Raw genomic sequence first — 16,946 nt, 5'->3', positions numbered from 1 at the left:
GTTTGTTTGTTTGTTTTTTTGGAAATAAAAGGAGACTAGCCTCCAATTTAATTTCTCAAGTATATTGTTGTAGTTGCAAAATAATACATGAGATCTCAGTTAGTGACAATAGGGACAAAAGTGTTGTTACTGATAATATAAAGAAAAAATTGCTGCATTGATAGATGGTCCCATTTGCCTTGCTTCATATCAATCTGAATGAGGAGACAACCTGCAAATAAGGCAGAGGTTTAGCAAATCAGTAATCACGTGAAAAATCACATAAGTATTTGGGAACACTAGAGACAACACAGTACTCACTTTCTCTATTTGGGATCTATACTTATCTGATTCGTCCTCCATAAACTACAAGATATCACAAGCTTTAGTCCTTCCGTCATGGGCTTTATATATATATATATATACTATTATAGATCAATTCTTACCTGCCCTGTGACCGTATATAGCCTGTTGTACCAACCATTGGATGCCATGCCAATGACTGAAAGAAGGTGCCGACGCCTCTCACCAAGATTTTGCAGTGTATACTCTATATAGTACAACCCTGCTCATGCCGATAATTGTAAGAATATAATTAAAGATATGTAACAGGATCCAATTTTTTTAACAAAATATGATCTATCTCACTAACTCGTATATAACTACGTCTCAGAAACTTTATTGAGCACTCGAAGGAAAAATAAATAAATATCAAAGGAAGATCACCATTTGCCGCTCTGGAATTAATTAGTTTTGCTGCAACCCCAGGTGGTCTTCTCCAGCTTCTATCCAATCCAGTTACCTGCATTCTAGAAACAATGAGTACTTTCTTGATTTGAGTCAGAGACGATGTGAGAGGTTGAACGCTACCAAACTTTCTGCAAAAGCATCCACAGAACCGAACGATTCTAGCCTCGTAAAATCTGGGCCGAGCCCAGTGATCACAACGCTGACTGGACAAGTACAAGAAGAAGAAGAAAGAAACAATTCAGCAAACTCGTATCTCATTAACTTATCCACCTTGTTAGAGAGTAATACACCAATACCATTAGAATCAGAAGCTTCTTCAGGGTAGAATGCTGTCACAGACTTTATTCCATCAGCTTCACCTGCCCCCACCGACCAATCTACAAAAGAAGTCCTCTAATCCCTTATATTAGTTATTGTACACGGTTGGTTGTCAAATGCTATAATCTTAAATTTGAATTAGAACCACCTACATAACTATAACTGCAAGCAAATATCATTTCGGACACCAGAACAATTAATTATATTCTATAGCCCCTATACCACCTTTTTGAATTATCAAAAAGCACCAGTATCCATAATTTAGCTAATAATTACCTCCGGGAATCGTTATCCGAAACTTGTTTGCCTCATCCTCGTATGTCCGGAAACTCTCCTGTAGATCTAAATCACCGGAATCAACTCTAAATGCATCTCCGCACTAAAACTTGATACCAAGAATTCGTACAAGTAAACAATAATAAAATTTGCTCGAATACCAGTCTCTGCTAAAGCATCTCTGGCTATAACCGGAAGGGAAACAGCGGAGAGAAAAATCTGAAGCAGCGCCTCTCTCCTCTTAGGTAGATCGAAGCTAAGATTCCAAACCGATCGAAAGATTGAAGAAGGAAAAGAGCTTGAAACCAAAATTAAATGACAATTAGATGAAAATTACCGTGTTGTTCCATCGGATGGGGTCTTCTCGGAGGACGAGGTCGAGCGGCATCGGCAGGAAGTTCCTGAAGAGATCGAATGAGAAATTGGGTAAGATTGAAAACGAGGACCGGAGAGTTAACGCCAGGGTTAGGGTTTGTAACTTCGTGACCTTTGACGTAGGTGGGGATCGGAGAACGGCGAGGGGGGAGAGGGGAGAGGATACGGACGGAGGCAACGGAAGCCATAGCTTTTGGATATCTCGTTTCACCAACGGTCGTATTGTCCAAAACCAAAAAAACTAGAAAATAGAAAAAATAATAATAATAATAATAGGGCAATTTATATTAACATGAAAAAAAAGAGGGAAAATATCGGCTATTAATATTAGTATTAAATTCCCCTCTTTTCTATGTTCTTATAGAAAACAAAAAGAGAAATATCTTTTCCAGGAACTGATACAAATTTACTTCAACCACATCTTTTAGTGGTATTAATCTAATTACATAAAATCTCTATGGAAGATGAAATGATATTTACCCATGAATAATATTTCGTTTTGATCAGAAGTGTACTTTTGTTAAATAAGTATGATGATTTTTAATGGCAGAAGTTGCTCAATAATTAGTAATATCAAATATAATATACAAAAAAATTTAATACTTAAATTAAAAATATAGGGGGCTTGGTGCAATTAGGTTAAACCATGAGGGGGTAAAGTGCAATTGCCATCTTTACAAAATTATGCAAAGGCCCTTATAATCGATTTTTCAGAATGGATTAGTCTAAATGGATTAAAAATATATCTATATTCGTTATAATCATCGATTTTCTTGTGATTATTCTGTTAAAAATAATTCTTGTTCGGAAAATTATTTCTTTTGTATATAAATTACTTTTATTTCTTTCCCCAGTCTGTGAATTTTGCAATATAGTATTAGATGAGCTTCTCCAGACAACTATTAACCATTATCCATCCTTTTCTAACCAGTGGAGTGGTGTCGTAGTCAAGATCGATCCCTGTAGTTAATGCGTCTTTGCCCTGGTGATGATATTACTAAAACAAGCCGACAAAAATGCTAAAGTGTTGACTGCGTATTGGTCCTCACCTTGCAGAATTGCAGGAAGATTGGCTGATTAAACGACAAAGTCTCATGTTAGAGAATAAAACAAAGAGATCTATTCAACGCTACAGCAAGCCATTAGGATACATAATATATTTATATATATATATATATATAAAAATATAAGAAGACAGATGGTTGCTATCTCAGAAATGGGTGCAAAAAGTTGATAATTAGGTGGTAGATAATTAGCAGAAAGATTAAGAAACGTATACTGCAAGGTATTCTTTGGCTTTTCTTGCAAATTTTAAAGAGGCAAGAAGTAAAGGTAGAGCTAAAGCTTTTGAACAATTGGAGAATGAAATGAGAAGTTGTCACATGGCTTGCCTCTTATTTTTTTCTACATAAGATATCAACCTCACCTTTCTTTTCTTCCCCCCTACACTAACTACTACACCGTATTGTTTTGATACCTAACTTACCTTTTGGACATGCAATAATTTCAATATATATATGTATTATATATATATATATTTTTGTTTGTTTGAAGAAAAAAAAATGAAAGGAAAGGAGAGAAGGGGTAAAATAAAGGTACAGAGATAGCAGTGGTCAAGATAAGCTTTCGATATCTCCCCCACTCTTTTCTCCAATAATTGATTGATTTCCAAGGCTTCGTCAAAGACTTGAAGCCTGTCCATTAACTCTCGTCCTTTCCCGAGCCTGCTTGAAAGATTCCCATCTCAAAGCTTGGCTTTTCTTGGGAAAGTGGGGTCCTATCCGGCTAAAATAATCGCGCTTATCCCTATTATGAAATCAATCTAATGGACTTGTTTATTTCTAGGATAAGCTCGCTTTCATTACTCTAATGCCACGCCTAAAAAGTCAGACTCACCAATATTACTTCTATAATACCTTCATTTGATTTTATCCGGCATAAACTTGGGTGGTTTATAGCTGCCATTTGAACAAAATTATGACTAAGAAGTTGGATAAATAGATGACTTAAATTAATCCAAACAAAACAGAGGTGCCTAGTAGTGTGGACTTGAGTACTCGGTCATGGCCTGATAAATTTGAAGCAGCGGTCTAAGAAGCTACAATTCTTAATTTAAGTGTACAGTGAGTGGTGAGTGGCTGGCATAAGACTATAAGAGTGATGAACCCACGCCACGTGCTCTTCCAAATTCTTAAACTTTGGTTTAAATTTGTTAACATTTCTTTGGATTTGGTTAATCTTTTCTACCAACTAATATTTTAATTTTTTTTAAAATAAATTATTCATTTATTGTTGCAATTTGCGACAATCATCATGATCCAAAGTTTCTTTGCCGTAAAGAATCAATTAATAGCAAACAAGAAATGATACCTTACTTAGACCATTAGGTCCATTGCGGCAAAGAAAAAGTTTTTTTAAGCAGGAAAGGAAAAAGGGGGCGAAATGTAATTAAATTATAGTTGGGGGTCTTAGAGTGAATGAGGTAGCCCGACATATCTTTTATTATATTTTGTCCGAAAGCAATTTCGGCCTGCTTTACCTGCCTTTTTCCGCCCTCAATTTTTAATAAAGCCCCTACCCTCGGGGAAATTAAAAAAAGAAAAATAAAAAAAGAGTGAGAAAAAAAAAAAAAATCTCAGGGGCGTGAGAGAAATATATACTTGGGTTGGGATTTGCCCCAATCTCTCCTGTTGGGAGCTTGTGAGGATTTTTGGGAGCTCTGGGTTAAAGCGGGGTAGAGTTGTTGCTTTTTCTTCCACGGAGCTGCCTTTTTTCCTACATATTTTTCTATCTCTTTTTCGTTTTTCTGGGGGCTTTTCTTCGAAAATTCCGTGGATTTCGTGAAATTCCCGGTGAAATTTGGGAAAAAAGGAGGAATTTTGGGGACCGTCCGAGGATGGGGATCTGTATTTTCCTTGGTTTATTTGCTCGATCTTGATTAGGGTTTGTTTTTTTTTTTTTTACTGATCTGGGTTTTTAAATCGTATTAGGGTTTGGGTTTTACGATTTTCCGGTAGTAATTTTTCATTTTTCCTTTTCTTTTTAGCTCCTTATTTCCTGCTACTGTAAAATTTGCATGCTGGTGCTGTAGCTGCTGTTTCTGTTGTTTTCATTTGGTGAAAAGGAACTGATTTGCGAGCTTGCTTCTGGAGTTCTTGCTACTGGTAGTGTGCCTGCGAGCTTGTTTTAGTGGATTTTCTTGGTAAAAATCGGATCTTTGTGCAGTATTTGAGGGAACAAAGTAGGATTTTGAAGTTTCTTGTGGGAAAAAGGAGGCAGGAGAGTGATCTTACTGGAATTCTAGTGAAAATCTTCGGGTTAGGGTTGCTCGGAGTTGGAATTGCCTGGTGATGCTGTGCAGGTTTTTCTGTTTGGCTCCATGGAAGTAAGATCTGAGCAAGGAATCATGTCAGCTAGGGAGCCCTTTAATGTGGCTCTGCAGAAAAATCCAGTGCAAACTCAGCCATCAATGCAAAGCATGCGATTGGCCTATACGCCGGATGGCACGGCTATTTACAAGCCGATAACTACGAATTCTCCGCATGCTCCAACTTACCAAGGCGGAGGAGGGGGAGGGGGAGCAAACACCGGAGGCGGTCCCACCGGTGGTGGTGGTGATGGCAATTCGCCTGTTGCCCCCCTGCAAGGGCTTAACATCAACATGGGGGAGCCCGTGAAACGGAAGCGTGGGCGACCGCGCAAGTATGGGCCGGATGGTAGCATGGCCCTTGCACTGTCTCCTGCGTCCTCAGCTGCTCCAATTCCTGGAGCAGGAGGGTTCTCTCCTTCATCCACTGGGGTAGCAAACCCAGCATCCTCAGCTTCGGCAGATGCCATGAAGAAAGCGAGGGGCCGGCCTCCAGGTTCTGGCAGGAAGCAGCAGATGGCGGCTCTGGGTAATCCCTAGTCTCTAAGTCTATGAGTGATAGGTTACGTAGTGTGCTGCGTTTATTTTGTTTCTTGTCTATTCAAGTGTTTGATGTAGTTGGGTCCATAGTATCTGAATAAGAGATGAGAACATGTGGAGGAAAGATCTTACTCCGAGTAAAAGAGGCTGTTTAGATTTGCTGGGAACTAGAGTATTTCGGTATATCTGCCAGGCAGTGAATGAAGTATGAGCCAAATGACCCTTTTGCCCTCAACACATTATTATGTTTACTGGATCTAAGAATTCAGAAGTAATATTTTGTGATAAATGCATGAATTCTCATAAGAACAGAGAAGCTTTTGTAACAACAAGAGATCAGGTAATGATATTTATTTCAAGCAGTAAGTATACACCTGATCAATTCATTATTGTTAGGCTTTTTGTTCAGTGGCTCCTTCTCTTGTGGACAAAATTAACTACTTATTGATTTACGAACTTGGGAATAATTGCATTCATAGCTTACCAGATTTTATATTTCAAATTAACTATATTATGTAGGTGTATTTGGCTTTGTATTTGTTAGAGACTAATTCCTCAGAGATCTACTAACTGCAACTCCGCTTGTCCTTTCTGCCTTTAAAATTTTCTGATGTTTGGTTTATTTGGATTAGTTATTGCATTGATCGTTGAGTTTCTTTAATACTTCACAAATTTAGTCATGCACTACATAGTTCTTATACAGAAAGCTATCTTGCAGGATCGGCCGGGATTGGATTTACACCACATGTTATCACAGTGAAGGCTGGAGAGGTACCCAAAATCATATAAATTATGAGCAAATTTAAATGTTGGGAATGCATTTTAGTTACAGGATTTGTGTCATGATTTGTACATTGTCTTTTAATGCTTATAATGATCGAATCTTGGGAATGCATTTTAGTTTTTTTTTTTTTTTTTTTTTTTTTTTGAGTTTTTATGATTTACATTTCAAAGAGACATTTATTCTATGGACTTTTTCCCTTTTTTTTCTTTGGCCATTTTGTGTCTAGTGACTGGTCTTGACTTTTTATGCCACTTGCTTGGCCTGATCTAAATCCATTTTTTAGTCTCTATTAGTTTTTCATAGAATATGGTGATTTTTATCAAGCACCTTGCTATTTATGCTTGTAGCCTTGTGTATAGGTATCCTGTATGTATGATGAGCTTTTGATTAGCTTCATTTAGTCAACAGAAATCTTGCTACTGTCTTCTCTTATTATGCCAATGAATGTAATATGAAACTTATACGTTGCTAAATCTGCTACAATCTAGAATTAAGAAATGCTCAGAATGGCATAAACTCTTTTTCCTACCATTATGTTCATAATTGCAAAAAGATTGTATATTATGAACAAACTGATCAACTCTGCAAGTGACTAATTGAAAAGCTGTGGGATAAAGGAAATCTCATAAAACAACTAATTTAGGTTAGTGTTTGTTTTGGTATTGAAATGGGCTTATATACTAACATCTTGAAACATGCAAAAGTGGGGTTCTCTGTAAATGTTCATGATTTCTTCTAAGCTTTCAATGACTTATTGCAACTACATTTGATTCTCATTCTATTGTTTTTGCCTATGCAATTCCCGGCTTTTCATTTCTCTTACATCTTACTTCTTAAGTGTCTCTGAATGCTTGTCAATCTTACCCAAACTCTTATTGACATATGTATAACTCTCCTTTGCACGAGAACGGTCAAAAAGTTTAATTGCACAACTGCCTCTCCATTATCTGATGTTGCATGCACACCCATGTAGAAGTCTAGAACACATGCCTTCTATGCCCCTACTAACTTTCATACTAAGAGGCGGATGCAGTTTTTGCCTTTCAAGGGAGGGAATGGATGTAAATCAGCAGTTTTTGAGGGATATGGTTATGCTAGAAAAGATACCCTAGTATTATTCCTTGTCGTTCTGAACAGTGATCAAGTTCTTCATATATAGACTAATCTTTTGACACCCTGTGGCCAGATTATTGACAACTTGTTGCCATTGGGAGCTATGGGAATAAACATTAAGCCATTCTCCAAATTTCTAGTTATTATCAAAGAGCTTTCGCCTGATCTAGTGACAGTAGATATTGTTACACTCTGTTGCTTTTCAGGTTCTGTTGTCTGATATTTAAAGTTTGTCACTCAGAAGCATATTGAAAATGCTGATATCCTAATAATAGTCAAAAACTGCTTGTCAGGATGTGTCATCAAAGATCATGGCATTTTCTCAGCATGGACCACGTGCAGTTTGTATTCTTTCAGCAAATGGTGCTATTTCAAATGTAACTCTTCGTCAAGCAGCAACTTCCGGTGGGACAGTCACCTATGAGGTTTGTACTTTTGATTGGTATTTTGGCTGAATCAAATTTGTTTTATTCTCATATAACTTATATTAATTAGAGTGTTTCTAAGTCTACTAATAGGAAATATAATCTTCTTCAATGACTGGAGGAGGAACTTTCGTTGGTATTCATTTATTATTTCTTATGGATTCTTCCACATTCTTATGCAGGGGCGGTTTGAGATCTTGTCATTGTCTGGCTCATTTCTGCTGTCAGAGAGTGGTGGTCAGCGTAGTCGAACAGGGGGGCTTAGTGTTTCGCTAGCTGGTCCTGATGGTCGTGTCTTAGGTGGTGGAGTAGCAGGACTTTTGACAGCAGCATCACCAGTCCAGGTCTGTTCTTATCATACATACAGTGAAAGTCCTCTAAGCTAGCATACGTTGGACTTGAAGATATTTAATTATCCATGAGGTATTATAGATAGATGTTTCATTTTTATGGCATGTAGAATTTGTTTATGTAGTATTCTTATTTTTCCTTGTGAAACTGTTTTGCTGTTGGACGTAGTTATATACTATATCAGAAAAGGTGCCCTCAGAGCCTTCCATGTCTTTTAGATATTATTTTCTTAAAGCAAATTCTTGCATGGATTCTGCTTAACTTAGCATGCTTTATCACCTGTAAGACTCTGTGCCCTAATGTAAACATCTTTTATAGGTAGTTGTCGGGAGCTTTATCGCTGATGGGAAGAAAGAGTCGAAGCACAATCCTCCAGATCCAGCATCAGCCTCTGGTAAGCTCGTTCCTGGCGGGACGACGACGGGGCCAGCCAGCCCACCCTCACGCGGCACACTGAGTGAATCATCGGGTGGCCCTGGAAGCCCTCTCAACCAAAGTACCGGCACATGCAATAATAGCAATCAACAAGGCTTCTCTAACATGCCATGGAAATAAAAACTCATGCTGACTGCCCTCCTAGAAGCCTTCATAATGCTTCTTTCCTTCACCTTTTCTTTTGTAAAACCTAGGTGCTGTAGAACGAACTGGGAAAGGAAATTGTCTTGCGACTTCCCTTGCCCTGCTTGATTCTTTTCCCAGTATAATGTATGAGATTAGGGAACTCATTAGCTCCTAAGTTTCTAGCTTTTGTGTAGCATTTTATCTTTGTAGCAGTGTGTTTATTAGTACCTGAAGATGCTGTATTTCGTACTGTGTAGCACGTCATAAAATCCAGTGTTTCTGCTCTTATGTTGTATTCCTATTTCCTAGTGTGATTAGTATTTTCTCTTTTCCTTTACCTTTATTTAGAGCTTTCTTTAATTGAGACAGAGGAGTTGAATAACAAAACTCTTATAATTTATCTTTTAAACGGGTTTAATCAGGTTTGAACTATAAACAGTTAAACTATTCAATTCGTTTAGGTCGAATTATAATCTGATAATATATATATATATATATATATACTAATATTTAATATTCTCATTTATTCTAACTTTTATTCTTCTCATCTTAAGGAGAATTTGATGCACTAGTGATGGGTCCGATGAGTTTCGAGTGTCCATAACGGTGAAGAGCGCCGGTGATTGATTTGGCGGCGGTGGTGAATGGTGCTGATCTCATTTTTAAATTATTTTACTATTTTATATTATTTTATTTGAGTTTATTATGTTATTTTGTATTTTGAAATAGTAAAGTTGACATTGGCACAATACTTTTGTATTGTATAAATTATTAATTGAGTTAATCATCTAGTGTTAACGTGCCAAGTGTAGACGACCTATTTACTAACAAGTTACACAAGTCTTTACCTGTTTAGTAATCATGATCATATTTATGTTTATTAAACTTGACCCATTTAATAATTAGATTGTATTTTAATTTTCGTGTTAAGATGAATGCGACTCGACCTAAATTTGACCTAACCCTAGCTCAATTAATTCGACCCTATTGCCACCCTAATAAGTTCCTCTTAGCATGAGCAAATTATTATTTTTTACTCCATAACTGTTACCTCCAATAAAAAAACTTATTTAATCGAATTAGATATAATTAAAAAAACTGTTGTATTATAATATAGTTTAATACATATCTTTAAACCATAAAAGTCAAACCACAGGAGATTAAAAGTGAAATTAACCTGAGTAGGTTAGGACTAAAAAACAAATTAGCTTTTGAGACCTAACCTTCCGATCGCCTATATTTATAATCTGTTCGAGAATTGAGACCTAACCTATTAAAGCAATTAGTTTTGAAAAGAAACCTATTTAACCAAACAGTCACCGTTGCAGGCCCTTGAGTGAACTATTTTAATTTATTTCAAGCGACATCACTGCTCTCTGGAAAAGAGAGTGAACCCTGAGCAGATGAGATAGAAGGGAAAGCAACAAATAGAGAGATCGTGTGAATCTTAATTGATTTGGATGCATGCATCTTCGATCTCACTCTTCTGTTCTTGAAATCATAGTGCATCCAATGAAGTCCTCAAGAAAATTTTGTCGTCATTTTGCTCCAATTTTCTCATCTGGATACGAGAGTTTTCTGGAGCTTTTTGACGAGGAATTAGGGCTTTCATACAAGACGAACCCCGTAATTTCTCTCGTATTCTTGTTTTTTTTTGGTCCTAAGGTTTAAGATATTCGAATTCTTGCTCTTTTAGTAGAAATCGATTATTTCGACGTTTTATTTGTTGATCTCATTAGTGTTCTTTGTAAAATCGATTACAAAAGAATCCAAATGTACATCTCCTTTTGGCCTATTAAAAAGATTGAGATCTTGTTTCAGGATTTGATTCCAATACATGGAATCAAGAACTGGGCCAGGAACTTCGTCCGCTCCCGGGAAGCAGCAAAAGCAAGTCCACTTTGGTACTTCAAGTATGAAGTTAGTCTCATGTTCAAATGGGGTATCAGTGTTCCTACCTAAAGAGAGAGTACCTAACCAAGAATTTTCCAAAGGCATTGCCCCGAATGCTGCTTTGCCGGTCACTGCACCACAGGCAAGACAGCAGCATAGACGGAAGCGTGGGCGGCCGAGGAAGTACGCACCAAATGATATGGCTCTCATGCTACTCCCTCCGAATACTGCTGTTCCTACAATCTCGCCGGGCAATGGAGCGCCTTTGCCATTACCCTCAGTGGCAACGACGGCCCCCAAAAAAGCTGTGAGGAGACCAACTGCTCGGAAACATCAGATGAAAGCATTAAGTAATCTCATATCTTCCTTCAATTGCTAACTCTTTTTCTACGCCCGGTTTTAGATGTTCCTATATGGGTGGTGGACTTGTTATTTGGTGAGGTTTGTTTTAGTTATTGTTAAGAAACATGACCATATGATTCTTGTTTTTTTTAATTATTTATTTTTCTTTATTTTTTACAGCATCCTGCTCTTACTTTTGTGATATTCGACTAAAGATGAGGGCTTTATGTGTGATCACGAATGGAAATGACTGTTTGAAACCTAGCCTACTTGTATGATCTTGTAAATGTGGAATAGTTTGTCAGACTCCATATTGTTTGGTTGTGGTTATTGACGAATTGTGGATATGAATATGAAATTGTTATAACAGTCAACTAGTTAATGGTTCATTGCCATTTGTAGTCCAATATTTGGTTTTTATTTGTCTAAATTTAGATTTACAGTACTTAATGAATTGCTAATAGCCATTATGTAAAAAAACTTCCGCCTTACCTTCTAGGCTCCATTTAGGTCCTGCCTAGGCGACCACCTTATCATCTCATATCTATTTTAGTATGTAGATTGATTCTAAATTCAAATTTATTGTACATTCATGTTGATGAATTAGTGGATTCTAATAGCTTACTATAGTTCTTAACACGAATGTATTAGTAGATTGTTTAGATTATAGGTAGTAATTTTAACTTCTTCTCACTATCTTTTTCTTCTAGCTATTTATATTTTAACTGTCCTTGAATTCTGGACGTTCGCCTAGGCACTCGCATAGTGCCTAGACACTACAAGATCCCTTGTCCACCTGTCTACTGCCTACAGTCTTGCAAAATCTTGCTAATAGTTGTACTTCATTAATTGTTATGCGACAATTGAATTTGTTTCCCTCATTCATCTTTGGCAGCTTTTCGACAAAAGTACCAGTCATAGATAGGAAAAGAGTCTGTGATTGTGCTTGATAATCCTACAACCTTTTTCATTTGGAAAATTCAATGTGTTGGAAATCCTATAACACAAATTAGAGATTATTACTTTCACACAGTAATTCGTATTAATTATTTACAGGATCAGTAGGCATCGGAACTATGCCACATGTTATGACAGTGAAACAAGGAGAGGTACTTGGAATTTTTTCCGTTTAATTAGAATTATTTTGACATTTTGTGTCCATCCTACTATAGACTTATTTCCTATTTTGTTTATTAGTTATGTACGTATTCTCTTTTTAAACCATTTACAAAAGGAAAAGGAATTTGCTTAATTGATTTGTAAGTGCAAATGTATGTAATGGCAAGTTCTCAGACATAAAATACTTCAAAATATGATATACAACTAGATTTAATGTTATGCCACATATGAGTTTTGGAAGAATGCTCGTTCAAAGATCGAAGAGCGAAAAGTGAAATCAAATCAAAATAGTAAGTGTTCAGTTTCTGGCTTTCTGCAAGTTGGGTGCCTACCTTGACACGAAATTAACATATAAGTCCCTATGTAATTCAGAGTTGGGTGTACACCAAGTATGTCGGATGCACTCTACCAGTTAGTCGAAAACAAAAGTCTGAAACCATTTCAAACTTAATGTTTCCTTTTGGGATTCTCCTGATACAAAATTATAGAGGTTCCTCCAAACTTATTTAAAGAACCCAGGGGCAAAGCAAAGCATCAATCTATCCAAGGATTCCTCATCTAAAGGAGCTTCAACTTTTTATCATTGTGTGAGGAATAATTTGAGTTCGAATGCTATTCATCCTCTACAACTTGTAGCACTTCGAAGGATCTAAACCAAAAGCTAGAAGGAGGATCAATAGAGAGAGAACTTGATGAGTTTCAAGTTCATCATCTACAAGTTCTTATTTTCTTCACAAAGCATACTTTCTACTAAAGTGTGAGAAAAACTACTACATATGTTCGCATGCTAGGCTATATCAAAATTTGATCATCAAGCATCGAAGAAGATGAATTGTGTTATCTACATCAATATCTATACCAACATGAGAAATTTTAGAGTTTGATCTATTTCGCATTTAGTATAAATCAACGAGAAATGATCTATTTCACCAAGTAGTTTATCGATACGTGAAGTTCAAGCTAGAGGAGGACTTCAATCCGTGGGATTGTTCGGAGCACGATGAAAGTGGTTGCAAGTGAATTTTGTATCTATGTTCGAGTGTGAAACATATTGATCCAAGAGGTTAATAAAATTTGTAGTTTTTTTCTCTCTATATGAGAGATTTTTTCACGTTCAAAAAATTGTGGTAGTGTATTTGTTATACTTTTCATTTCTTACTGTTGGTTTTCACATTTGGACTCAACTTCGATTTTCAAAGTTAGAGTAGTATTCAGACTTCCATCTTTTACCTGATTTTGATTTTAAGAGTTCAATTCTTACTCAATTTTTCTAAACTGATTAAGGATTCAGTTTTCTAAACTAATTCAAACTTGCCTTTTGATTTTCCTAGTTTGATTTGATTTTGACTTTTCATATTTTGTTTTTCTAGTCGGTCTAAGTTTCTATATCTCCTTTGAAACTTCAGATTTGATGTTTGGATTCTTGTCTAATATCTTATTCTCATTAGTATCAATTGTTCCGTGAGATGCATACTTTTCTGGAAAGGAAAGCTCATTTAACTGCTTTGTGTTTCAATTTATATTAGATATAGTTTAATTTAGTTTGAATTATTTGCTTTATGTGGATCGAATGCTCTTGCATACTGATAGTCAACTTTATGAGTAAAGGAAACCAACTCATGATTTAGTCAAGTCTGTAGACCTTCTAAAAGTGAATAAAAACTTAAAGTTAGTAAAGGCAATGAGTAGAACTGATGCTCCAAATAGTATGCTTTAGAAGTTTTTTGACTCATTATTATGCTTATCATTTCATCGTGGGCTAAATAGGTTATACTAGTTAGCACCCTGCATGAACTTGGAAACATTTCAGTTCTACAGGCTGAGCTCTTTTCTTGCTTGACTTTGTAAAAGTGCAAAATTCCTGTCATTCAGGAATGAGGAAGCTTACATTTCCTTATTGTATTCACTTCCCCTTGTTGTGTTGAAGATTTCTCACACAAATTGCAAGTTCTGTATGATCATGATGCATTCAGATGTCACTGTTAAGGTTTTTAAGCAGAAATATCTGAAGCATAGAAATGATATTTTGTTATGGTGCTTGATGTTGACTTCCTTTTCATATTAATATGCCAAATTGCTCCGAAGTATTGCATCTTGGTTTGTTTTAAGACTTGTTATTACATAGACAGTGACCAACTTCTGGAGTCAGGTGCAAAAATGTGATCTGCAGAAATTCTTAAAATGAGTTTTTTCAGGACATAACATCAAAGATAACATTGCTTTCCATGAGAACCTTCATTCCTTTTGCAAATCAACCCACAGTTTCTGGAGGCACAGTGACTTATGAGGTTGGTGCTTTGAACAGATTTTCGAAAAACTTTTGTGAATTTTCATTTTCTTTTCTGGTTTCATATTATCCTGTTTAGTCCACGTGCCAAATAAAGCAGAACTCTTCTTTTACCTAAAATAAGTTTATTTAGAAATTTTCTAGTTGCAAAGAAGACTTCTGTCGGTTTCTTGTCCATGTCATTAAAAAATATTCTGTCACATTTCTTATTCAGGGCCAATATGAAATCCTGTCATTATCTGGCTAATTCCTACTGCTAGAAAGTGGCAACCAGCATACTCAAACTGGTGGGCTGAGTATTTCACTGGTTGGTCCTGGTGGCACAGTCTTTGGTGGCGGCGTATCTCGGCCTTTGGTGGCGAAATCCCCAGTCCAGGTTTTCTTCTGCTGAGAAACTTTAGTATGAAGCTTATAAGATACTAGACTGCCGTATCCCTTTCTATTGCAATTTGAACAGGTTCCATCTGTTTCTTCTTTTCATCTTCTTATTTTGTTTGCTACCGTCAACACTAACCATAATTGCACTCCATTGGCAGAAATGTCTTCAATGCTTCTAGCTGCTAACTGATTGTTAAACTTTAACCACAACCTTACAGAGCATTAACATCAGTTTTCTTGGGCCACAGGCATAATGCATGATTCTGTCTTGGACACTAACATTTAAGGGTGATAGATCAGTACTATAGATTCTTCACCATAAAATGTCATCGTTCTTAGAGTATGTTCTTTATCATAATGATTTACATATTATGGGAAGGCTCAGTGCCGGTAAACCATACGTGCCAACTAGTACAAGTCCACACACTCATTGCATTCCTGTACCTAACAAGCTATGCAAGTTTAGCACTGGGTTGCAAGGATGAAGACTAGGTACTAAGGGACTACGGAGTATAAAGATATCACCCTGCATTGGTGTCAATAAGGCACTGGCATGGCATGTGTTATTCCACGGAACACACTACATGGACAACTCATGTTAGTAATGACATCAAAATACATGTGTCGTGATACATAATGACTTTATATGACAATACTTGTTGGTAGGAGTTCTTATTGAACTGTGTTCTGTAATTTTGGATATTCTGGCTTGTTTTTACCCTGCTCACAGCCTGTGTGGTGGGATGTTTATCCAAGCCGACCTGAGAATCATAAGAACACCTTAAATCTCTTCTTACCTTCTCCGATTATCGTTCCTTTTTCTTTTTATTTATCGTTGAGAAAGCCTTCTCGCACTATGTCAGATCAGATTTACCCTTCCACTAATAGAAGAGTTAGATCAGAGAATTTTGAATGTAAATGATGGTATAATAATAGGACTTATGAGTTTATCTGGTCGTATGAGAACCCTCTTTCTTTAACTACTCGCTGCAATTTTAGCATTCAAGATGCTGCTAAATTACATTAGTGGAAAATTTTTCGAATGACTGGAACAACTAAGCAGTCTGTGCAGGTGATTCTGTTGAGTTTCATAGCTGATGAAGTGAAAGAGGTAGAGCAGATCAATCCTTCAGCTAAGGCTTCTGCACCTGGTGGGATGACACAGGAGATGGAAGTGGCCACCCCAGCACAAGCATGCAAGTTAGAGGAATCCTTCAGCTAAGGCATCTGCTCCTGGTGGGATGACACAGGAGATGGAAGTGGCCACCCCAGCACAAGCATGCAAGTTAGAGGAATCCTTCAGCTAAGGCATCTGCTCCTGGTGGGATGACACAGGAGATGGAAGTGGTCACCCCAGCACAAGCATGCAAGTTAGAGGAATCCTTCAGCTAAGGCCTCTGCCCCTGGTGGGATGACACAGGAGATGGAAGTGGTCACCCCAGCACAAGCATGCAAGTTAGAGGAATCCTTCAGCTAAGGCCTCTGCCCCTGGTGGGATGACACAGGAGATGGAAGTGGTCACCCCAGCACAAGCATGCAAGTTAGAGGAATCCTTCAGCTAAGGCCTCTGCTCCTGCTGGGTTGACACAGGAGATGGAAGTGGCCATCCAAGCACAAGCATGCAAGTTAGAGGAATCCTTAAGCATGGGTAGAAGTGCACAAAAGCGAAGCACTTCCTGTTGACATGCATGAAATAATTTATTCTGATGCCATTTCAGTTTTTTTTTTTTTAACCTGAAACTTAACAAAGAAATAATTGCGACTTTACAAACCCTCCTGCTTGAGCAGTAGTCCATAGGGGTTAACTGTCATATATATATATAATTTATCTTCTGGATAAATCAGCTGAAATAATATTTCTGATCTCATCTATTTGTACGAGATGCTGACGGAAATAATGAGCGGGTTCCTCCCTCTATACTTCCACATTGGCGTCGTCTGTTTTATGTGATGCATTCTTGTAATCATACCAGGATTGCAAATAATTTTGCTTGTGTTGGGTTTTACTAGCTTTAGACCTTTTATTTTACTAGCTTTAATAGGTTTCGCATAGATAGGGAGTTCAAATATACATTGAACATGGTGAAG

General features: G+C 37.0%; 3 protein-coding genes across 8 annotated transcripts; 2 read left to right on the top strand and 1 right to left on the bottom strand.

Annotated features, from left to right (window-relative positions):
• Window positions 1-36: 36 nt before the first annotated feature.
• LOC140777750 (psbP domain-containing protein 3, chloroplastic) lies at window positions 37-1,966 on the bottom strand. The gene is made up of 10 exons (XM_073122085.1): window positions 1,811-1,966; window positions 1,661-1,724; window positions 1,485-1,579; window positions 1,324-1,389; window positions 1,026-1,106; window positions 850-932; window positions 706-781; window positions 426-544; window positions 301-345; window positions 37-211 (listed from the first exon to the last, which is right to left on the bottom strand). Exons 1-10 carry the CDS (start codon window positions 1,884-1,886, stop codon window positions 185-187), a joined length of 732 nt encoding a protein of 243 aa, XP_072978186.1. The 5' UTR covers window positions 1,887-1,966; the 3' UTR covers window positions 37-184.
• A 2,303-nt stretch (window positions 1,967-4,269) lies between these two features.
• LOC140777800 (AT-hook motif nuclear-localized protein 10-like) lies at window positions 4,270-9,140 on the top strand. Its single transcript, XM_073122151.1, has 5 exons — window positions 4,270-5,594; window positions 6,324-6,376; window positions 7,796-7,927; window positions 8,110-8,271; window positions 8,597-9,140. The coding sequence occupies exons 1-5, from the start codon at window positions 5,078-5,080 to the stop codon at window positions 8,831-8,833; spliced, it is 1,101 nt and encodes a 366-aa protein (XP_072978252.1). The 5' UTR covers window positions 4,270-5,077; the 3' UTR covers window positions 8,834-9,140.
• Window positions 9,141-10,175: 1,035 nt separating this feature from the next.
• On the top strand, window positions 10,176-16,854 carry LOC140778547 (AT-hook motif nuclear-localized protein 10-like). 6 transcript variants are annotated; one of them, XR_012107203.1, is made up of 6 exons: window positions 10,176-10,465; window positions 10,661-11,082; window positions 12,131-12,183; window positions 14,389-14,481; window positions 14,695-14,937; window positions 15,931-16,849. XR_012107203.1 is itself a non-coding variant. In XM_073123332.1 (5 exons), the coding sequence occupies exons 2-5, from the start codon at window positions 10,677-10,679 to the stop codon at window positions 14,725-14,727; spliced, it is 585 nt and encodes a 194-aa protein (XP_072979433.1). In that variant the 5' UTR covers window positions 10,176-10,465; window positions 10,661-10,676; the 3' UTR covers window positions 14,728-16,852. The 6 variants fall into 6 exon arrangements, 1 of the variants encoding a protein (XP_072979433.1); XR_012107202.1 differs by having other exon boundaries at window positions 14,695-14,856; window positions 15,931-16,847; XR_012107201.1 differs by having other exon boundaries at window positions 14,695-14,856; window positions 15,922-16,847.
• The last annotated feature ends 92 nt before the right edge of the window (window positions 16,855-16,946 follow it).

The sequence above is a fragment of the Typha angustifolia genome, chromosome 15 (assembly GCF_048772165.1).
Source record: "Typha angustifolia cultivar Huaian chromosome 15, ASM4877216v1, whole genome shotgun sequence".
Taxonomy (NCBI): domain Eukaryota; kingdom Viridiplantae; phylum Streptophyta; class Magnoliopsida; order Poales; family Typhaceae; genus Typha; species Typha angustifolia.
The sequence above is the reverse complement of the archived record's forward strand: the minus strand, read 5'-3'. Positions and strand labels throughout refer to the sequence as shown.

What these genes read in the sequence shown, in the direction of transcription:
- LOC140777800 (XM_073122151.1), top strand. Translation starts at nt 5,078, where the DNA reads ATGGAAGTAAGATCTGAGCAAGGAATCATGTCAGCTAGGGAGCCCTTT. An exon ending in GTGGGACAGTCACCTATGAG is followed by an intron (nt 7,928 to 8,109) that starts GTTTGTACTTTT and finishes ATTCTTATGCAG; the next exon opens with GGGCGGTTTGAGATCTTGTC. An exon ending in CAGCAGCATCACCAGTCCAG is followed by an intron (nt 8,272 to 8,596) that starts GTCTGTTCTTAT and finishes CATCTTTTATAG; the next exon opens with GTAGTTGTCGGGAGCTTTAT.
- LOC140778547 (XM_073123332.1), top strand. Translation starts at nt 10,677, where the DNA reads ATGGAATCAAGAACTGGGCCAGGAACTTCGTCCGCTCCCGGGAAGCAG. An exon ending in ACATCAGATGAAAGCATTAA is followed by an intron (nt 11,083 to 12,130) that starts GTAATCTCATAT and finishes AATTATTTACAG; the next exon opens with GATCAGTAGGCATCGGAACT. An exon ending in GAGGCACAGTGACTTATGAG is followed by an intron (nt 14,482 to 14,694) that starts GTTGGTGCTTTG and finishes TTTCTTATTCAG; the next exon opens with GGCCAATATGAAATCCTGTC.
- LOC140777750 (XM_073122085.1), bottom strand. Translation starts at nt 1,886, where the DNA reads ATGGCTTCCGTTGCCTCCGTCCGTATCCTCTCCCCTCTCCCCCCTCGC. An exon ending in AGATGCTTTAGCAGAGACTG is followed by an intron (nt 1,390 to 1,484) that starts GTATTCGAGCAA and finishes CCGGTGATTTAG; the next exon opens with ATCTACAGGAGAGTTTCCGG. An exon ending in AGAAGCTTCTGATTCTAATG is followed by an intron (nt 933 to 1,025) that starts GTATTGGTGTAT and finishes GTACTTGTCCAG; the next exon opens with TCAGCGTTGTGATCACTGGG.